General features: G+C 52.2%; 1 protein-coding gene across 1 annotated transcript in view; it reads right to left on the bottom strand.

Moving 5' to 3' along the window:
• The window catches only part of LOC103604177 (vasoactive intestinal polypeptide receptor 2-like), a 63,109-nt gene that overhangs the window by 47,597 nt on the left and 7,370 nt on the right, over positions 1-8,142 (bottom strand). Inside the window, exons 2-3 of the mRNA XM_008588760.1 lie at positions 2,291-2,398; positions 1,068-1,165 (exon numbers count right to left, since the gene is read on the bottom strand). Coding sequence (XP_008586982.1) covers positions 1,068-1,165; positions 2,291-2,398 — 206 coding nt within the window. The remainder of the gene's footprint in view (positions 1-1,067; positions 1,166-2,290; positions 2,399-8,142) is intronic.

Here is an 8,142-nt window from a genome sequence, read left to right as displayed (position 1 = left end):
TGATGGCAGAGCTGGGACGGTGGGAGGCGCCCCTCCCTGACATGGGGAGGGAGAACTGGGGCGGCGTGAGGCAGCCTTTGCTGCAGAGCGAGTCACTGTCCCCAGCACGCTGTGGGCTGGTAGGAGAACGTCTCTGTGCATAGCTCGCTGTTTCCTGAGACTCCTTAAAGCAGCCTCACGTCTCTCCACACATGGGATGCCTCGCGCCCTGCAAGGGATGCACGTCTACACAGTGCTGACTGCAGGTTTACAAGGTGCTGCCATCGACACGGCGTGGGATGCAGGTGGGCAAGAGCTGAGGGACGGGGACAGGGACCTGCCTGGTGGGAGCATAAACCACAAGCCTACAGCACCGCTGGCCGGGAAAGTGCGCAGACAGGCCCGGAGCAGGATTTACTGGAGCCGAAGGCAGACGCCGTCCACACTCAGGAAAAACAGCCTCAGTCATTTAAGGATCACGTTCCCACGGACAGTTTCACCAGGCGTACAGCACCTCGGACCCCCTTGAAAACTGCAGGCAAGTGGTGCGACTGTGGCCGGGAGGGGCTGCCCTGCAGGGTCCCCACACAGCCTGAGACGCAGCCCCGGCCGCTACCTGCTGCCGGGCACCTCATGGCGAGGACACACCCCGTCTCTTAGCTTAGCTTTGGTCACATCTCCTGCCGCGGGTTCGGGGCTGAGAAAACCACCACAGTGACTTCTCAACAGCCCAGACTGTGGCAAAATCTTGAATGGGATGAAAAAAGCCAAGTGGCAGGAAGGGTGTGCTGCTCAGGGGGTCAGAAGAGCCAGTGTCGGGCAGGTCGATCCCACTGTCATGTGTCTCACTACCTCCTCCTGACACACTGACGGCTGGTAAAGAAAACCCACCTCCCCTGTCTCCAGGCGAGGTGAGCAATCAAATGGCCGGCGTGCTGGGTGGCAGAACTGAAACAGGCTTGGCGGGGTCTGGAGAACAGGCGGCAGCGCCGCTGCGCAGGGCAAGGAAGCCGGCGTGGTTCTGGCGGGCGGGACGCCCCGCCGTGGAGTGTGAGAGGAGGCGGGACCTGCCGCGCTGGGAGCCCTACCTTGCTGTCGTCCTCGGGGTCACTGTAGCCACACGCGTCTATGAAGTCTGGAAACATCTCCGACCATCCGTCACTCGTACAGTTTTTGCTTAAGTTTCCTGGAAAGCAACGTGCAGAGAGCTTATCTGCATGTCCAGGAACACTGGCCTTAGTCACTGCGGTGTAGTCTGTGCTGAAGCTTCTGTCATAAAATGCTCTTCACTGCCGGGGCAGCTGGGGACGGGGCTGCCACCAGCAAGTCCTTCCTCAGCCTCCTCGTCCATGAAACCTGCCAGTGACTGGCCTCATGGGGACAGTGGGACCTCAGAAACACAAGTGCCACAAAGCAATAAAAACAGAAGTCGTAATCATAATTACTGTTAACTTCAAGTGTTAACTTTAAGTGTTATTTTGGAATGAAAACTCTTAACAGAGCCTTATGTTTCATCTCCATAAGAGAAACTTATAGCCAAGTGCCGACTGTCCTCGAGCCGGCCGCCCTGTCTGCCCCAGCTGTCTCCTCCTGGAGGCTCCCCGTGCAGCAGCCCCTCACCCTACACCGCCCAGCACAGGGCAGGCTCCGCTTTGCCGCTGGTGCTGGAGAAAAATGATGGTGGGATTCAGGTTTACATTCCAGGAAATAAAGGCAGTCGTGATCTTATAATCCCCCCATTTGCTCCTAAATCATCTAAAATTGTGTTAAGCTCAGAAATTCAGTGTTCCCTCTATCTACAGAGCATGTGTGCTTAGCAGGTGCCCAGCAGAGCAGGAGAGGACAGAGACAAGAGCACGGGCTGTGGATGTGCCAGAGGACTGTGGGGTCACCCCTCCCGGGAGAGCCTGTGAGGCTCAGAGCGCTACACGCACGTCCTGCAGCCGCGGCTGCCGGAGCCTGAGGACCTGCCGGGACCTGCCAGCCGGGTCTCTTCCCTGCAGCGCGGCTGCCGTCCAACTCTGACCCCGCTGCGCTGTCTGTGGGTTACGGGGCCCAGACTCGCAGGGACGGGGCCTATTTAATTCTCCTCGTTCTGTTGCCACCCCACACACATTCCTGGTGCTCTGGCCCCGCATGGGCCCTGGGCGGTTCCCACCCGGCTGTCTTAGGAGGGTGGTGTCCCTGACTCTGCGTGGCAGTGGGAGGCCACAGGCGTCACTGCAGGAAGGCAAGGCACCTGCTGCACCTGCCCCAGCCGACCCTGGTGGGCGCCAGCGCCCTGGAGGAGCGTGAGTTCAGCCCACAGTACCTGGTCTGCTGTAAAAGTTGCTGAACACCTTCGGGCAGGGCACAGTGACCGTCTCTCCCACATCCGCAGGGCGCCAGCATGTGATGTTGTCCCAGACCCCGCTGCAGCCTGGAAGGAAGAGAGGCAGAGAGGATGAGGGGCTGCAGACCACCCCGTGCACAGGAGCCACAGGCCACTGCCGGGGCAGGGAGGTGGGGCGTGTAGCTGGGGGCAGGGTCGGTTTGTTCAAAAGCTTTACAAACAGAGAAACCCAGTTAGATGACTATCTTGTGAATTATCTTTCTGTGAAACAAATTTGCAGTGACCACATTATCGAAAATATGACACAGTTCCACATGTATTCATTTTACTTAGCTTTGGAGAAATAACCAGATCTGTGGTAGAAAGCATTTGAGTAATTCAACATGCACTGTGTACTTTTTGAATTTTAGGAGAATGTTACTTTCTCCTGGCTGATCTGCATCCCTAGTGTGATAAAGTCTGGGAGACTCGGGTCCACGGTGGGGGGGAGGGCCAGCAGGAAGTTATCTTGTGCTTCTGGGGGACCCGACTTTAAGGATGATGCACAAATTAAAATATTTGACAACATTTGGTTGATTTTCCACCTGTCAAGACACCTTACTAGTGACAAAATCTTAGTTACTGTCATGGAGTGATCAGATAATTTGTATGATGTATGGCTTAAAACATTTTCCAGACCTCTTATTTGGTCTTAGTAACCCCCCAGTGAAGGTAAATCCTACAGACGTTGTGTTAATCATTTCACAGATGAAAGCGTGAAGGTTCACATCCTTTAATGACTTCACAGCATGACACAGCGATAGAATCCACGTTTAAGCCCAGGACTTTTACTACAAGCCCGAGGTATACACAAGGGGTCTTCAAAAAATTAATGAAAAGATTCGTATTATCTTTTAATTCCATTTTTCCACAAACTTTTTGAAGTACCCTTGTGTACCATATTTTATGACCTCTAAAATTTTAACTTTTATTTAAATTTCAGTATGAGAAGAGCAATGTGCTAGCTGAGGCAAAGACTAACAAAGTACAGAGTTCTCCTCTGGCATGAAATCCAGACCTGTATAATAACTGCTCCAACATATCGACGGAGAATGCACATTTTTGGTTTGAAGACAAGAGTGTTTTACTTTCAATCATACAAGTATGCCTCTAAAAAGTTGGCTGTAAACCAAGTTTTTCAGATAAAGATATTTTCTAAATTTTTGTGAATAAAAAGGAAAATATGTTCATTCTTAAATAAGATGACATACCAATGTTCAAATGAGTACATAAATCCATGCGATATTAATGCTCTGACATATTTAGAGAAAATGTTGGTTTTCTTTAGAAATTTTCAGAACGAGTCATCATGTGTAAGTGCAAACTGCAGAAGTGTGTCTGGGGAGCCGCCCCGTGTCGGGCTGCGAGGGGTCTGAGCAGTGGCCGGCTAAGTGCTGAGCCCGTGAGCCAAACGCCTCCAGCTCTGGCATGTGAGAGACGCCGCCTAGACGGCCAGGCTGGTGCCGAGACAGTGATGAAGGTGGGGAGGAAGGGGGCCTGCCCAGGCTCCCCCGCCAGGCCGCTCGCGACTCACAGAGCTCCCTCCCCTCCGTAAAGCAGCAGGTTCTGACGGTTTGGTTGTTGGTTATTTTGAAGCTCCAACTCTCTTCACCAAGAATGACAAATTTCTGCCTTAATAATAATTATATAATAATATTATTATGGCATTTTAAAGGAATGTTAATACACGACCTAAATTGTAATACAACATATCACAGAGCAGTGCTGATCATCCCGCCTCACCTCCGCAGAGGCGCGAGGCTCACATGGCGCCCAGCAGGCCTCACACGGCCGGAGGCTGATGCACGTCTCTGTCTCACTCATTCATTCATCGTCATCATCATCCCTTCAACGGCCGTTGAGCGAGTCTTCCCTTTGTCCGTCCGTCTGTTGACAGGACTTTGCATGCTGGGAGTGGCACTGGGAGCTGTGGCCAGTGCCGGGAGGCCGTGAGGTTCGCCTGCGGGAAGGCGCCGGACGCCAGGCCCCCGCACTGGCTGGACCACATTCAGGAGAAGCACCTCGAGGTCTGAGTTCTGAACACTGAGGCCAAGCCCCCCTTCCCCTGCTCAGAGTTCTGGAAGCCACGGCACCTCACAGGGATGGGACCCTGGGACGCCTGAAGCCCCGGCCCGGCAGTGGGACGATGGAGGGGTCCAGAGGGAGTGGGTCTAAGGAAAAACTGGGATTCCTCGACGGCCTTATGCGTCTGATTGTCTTGAGAGTGCCTCACTGTTGTTCTGGTTAAGGTCCGATGCTTAATTATTGACAGCGAGATAGAAAACCAAACAGCAGAAAAACAAGAAAATCATGATTCCAGCAAAAGCGCGAAGTTACAAAGAGAGGAAATGTTGACTCTCTGTGGCTCAGCTGTGGTGCTGTCACTGTGACCAGCAATGGTGACGTGACTCTGTTGGGGGCAGGGCATGAGTGCTCAGAATGGCACGAGAGAGATGCCACTCACAGTAGGAATTTAACGGGTGACAATGCAAATTGGAAAAAAGAGAAAAAATAGCATAAGCATGTTGTTCAGAAATAATAAAAAAATAAACACCAGAGAAAACACCTATAAGAGCTAGAAGTCGTTGCCCTAAGAGAGACAGCTGGGGCTGAGGAGGGTGGCCAGAGGCCACTGACTTTACCGAAAGCCTTGTGCTATCACCTGCTTTTTTTCAATTTTATAGGATGGAAAAATTTTTATTATCTTGCAATTCTATTTTTCCACAAACTTTTTGAGGGACCCTCATACATGCACTGCTTTGTTAAAAACTAAAGTTAAAGTGTATCATGATGTTGTTAAAAAATCCATTTTTGAATGTTTAGTTCACTTTTTTTTTTTTTTTTTGACCGGTAAGGGGATTGCAACGCTTGACCCAGTGTCGTCTGCACCACGCTCAGCCAGTGAGCGCACTGGCCAACCCTATATAGGATCCGAACCTGCGGCCTTGGCGCTCCCAGCGCCGCATTCTCCCAAGTGCGCCATGGGACTGGCCCAGTTCACATTTTTAAAGACATTGTGCAAGTCAAAGCAAAATACAGTACAAACGGGCAGTGAGTTCACAGCACCCGAGGCAGGTGCTGAACAGCAGCGGCTGTGATGGGTCGGGAGCGCGAGGACTGCAGGTACAGCAGGAAGGGCTGCTCCCAGGGGAAGAACAGTGCCCGCGAAGACGCTATAAGTGGGAGAAAAGCTGTGTTTGGAAAGCCGTGAACACCTAGATTTCATGAAAGAAAGGGTTTGCACACGGAGGTAGCAAGAAATAAGAGCAGGTCGATGAGGCGGTTGGGGCACCGGCCTGCTAAGCTCTGGCTGTGACCTCGGTCTCTGAGACGGCGATGAGGAAATGAAAGGTCGCTCTGAAAAGAGGAGCGTTCACGTCAGCTGACCCTGAAAAGTCACTTGACCAAGTGCGAGCCATTCCTAATTCTTAAAAGCCCTAAATAAAACAGTAGTGTAACGAGTCTCCCTTAGCATAACAGAGAATACTCTAAAAACAGCGCGTATTGTCAGAGACGTCTGAGCACAGCACACGACTGAAAGCAGGAGCCAGACTGGACACTCGCTGTCCCCAATCCTATCCGACAGCGCATTGCTCTAGGCAAAAGACCAGGTAAAAGACAATGAACTCAGTGGGGCACGTTGGCATAAAGAAGAGGAAGAACACTGGACGTGGACTTTCCAACACGGCAGCCACTAGCCTCACACGGCCACTTCCATTTAAGTTCATCGGAATTAAACGCAACTGGAAACTCGGTTCCCCAGTTGCGGCGGTGTCTGTGGTTGGTCGCTGTCATTCTGCACGTTTCCCTGTCAGGAAAGTTCTGAGGTGGCAATGCCCTAAAGCCAGCAGCTAAAACAAGTGAAAATAAAATTAACAAACCAGTGTTACAAGTCAGGAGGGTGAAGCTAAGAGAGAAAACGACAAAAGCATCATCACCGCACACACTGACGCAAGGGCGAACCGGCCCAGACCAGCGAGTCGTCGCCCCACACCATGTGTTTTAAATGATATCTGTGATCAAGCTATGTGAGCACGTCTTTGTAGAAAATGTATTTTTCACTTACCACAAAAATCTTTCTTTTCTATCTTTCCAAACCCACCAACAGGATGAAGGACCCTCCCCCTGACCCAGCGGCTCTGACCCACAGCAACGGCCTGTGGCTTTGTGAGCTGAGCTGGCTGAAGCAGAGACCCACACAACGTGCACCTGGCACATCGCACTTCAGCTGCAAATGCAAAGCGTGGGTCACCACTCAAGCTCAGGTGGCAGCCAGAGCCTTCCTCTGAATCTGACGGCAGACGGGGCTTCCCATCCCTTGGGTGCAGACCACATGCTCTGGTCCTTCCACACTCCCCACGTCAGTGTACTTGGAGCAAATGCACGTGACTCCTGCACGGCTTGAGTCTCCAAAGTGTCCCAAACCGTGTACAGTTGTCCTCATCTCTGATTCTGCAGCTGAGGGCAACTCGCTTTTTCTAGTCTTCAAAGGCATGTGCTCAGCTTTCCTAGAGACAAGTGCTTCCTTCAGGGATTCAGTGATGTGTGCAGGTGCAGATGGAAGGGGGACACGTTTCCCACAGCTGCTGTGGGCTCCTTCCCCCAACAAGCTCTGCACACAGGATGGGGTCTTGTCCTGGCCCTGACTCAGGGTGACCTTGTGACCTACGGTGACCACTTAGGTGAATGGGACATGTCCCAGCCGCAGGCAGGCAGGCGTTCCCTCAGATGGGTGGTCACCACGGAGGGTCCAACCACACACTGGGGGAGGCCGTGTGGGGGAGTGAGTGCCTTGTGCCTTCCAGCCTTACGTCGGCAACAGCTGAAGGCAGCCAAGGAGTGGCCCCAGCCAACATGGGCAGGACCACCCGGTCAGACCACAGAACTATGGGAACCGCAAGCTGTTTATCTGAAGCCGCTGCATTTTGGGTGGTTTGCTGCACAGACATACAGAACTCAACAGGAACGACCCCCCTCGTTCTCGGAAGCACACGGCCCTAGCTGGCCAGCGTCAGTGAGGTTCGCGGGCTGGAAGTGGGCATGCAGTGCCAGTGAATCGCCCACGGGGACACTGTCAAGGGGACATGCTTCCAGGAACCAGCAGAGTTTTGCCGTGGACACCGGTGGCAGCTTCCTAACTTTTTGTCTGAAAAGCAGTTTGGTCTCCAGAATGCAACGTTCTAGACTGAGTGGTTCAGAAAACTGCAGCCTTCAGACATTTCTGAAACTTCCCAGCACTTGAACGGGACAGACACAGGAAATCGACAAACAGGATCAGGAAAGCTGTGATCAGAACATGTTACCAATGTGCTGGAAATTCAAGGCACAGAGGACAGATTTCCTGTAAGTGGAATTCCGAGGGAGACAGTTCAATTCACGTGACATCTGGTCACGGGAGAATCCGACCAGGTGGAGAGGAATCCACTGTAATAAAAGGAAACCGCAGTCCCATTGCACCAAAGAATCAGTGTCTCTCCAAAACATCCCGAGGCAAGTCAGAGCTCTTCAGGATGAAGACGTCGGTGTTACCTTGAGTTCTGAATTTATTTTCTCCATTTCAGTGACATAAACATCAATTAATTTTCAGAAGCGTCACAACATGAATCTCAGTCCGCGTTACCCTTAATCAAGGAAAGACCTTTCACAAATGCTCCGTTCAGCTCCTCAGCATCTCCTTGAAGGAGGCAAGAACCTTCTGCTTACACGCCCCGGTGAGGACCTGGCTCTGCTCTTGGGATAAGGGGCAAGAGCTGGGCCAGAGCCCAGTGGTGCTAATGGCTGGCCACTCTGTC

This window comes from Galeopterus variegatus, unplaced genomic scaffold (genome assembly GCF_000696425.1).
Source record: "Galeopterus variegatus unplaced genomic scaffold, G_variegatus-3.0.2 Scaffold5022, whole genome shotgun sequence".
Lineage (NCBI taxonomy): Eukaryota > Metazoa > Chordata > Mammalia > Dermoptera > Cynocephalidae > Galeopterus > Galeopterus variegatus.
Note: the sequence above shows the minus strand (reverse complement) of the source record. Positions and strands in the feature narration are given on the sequence as shown.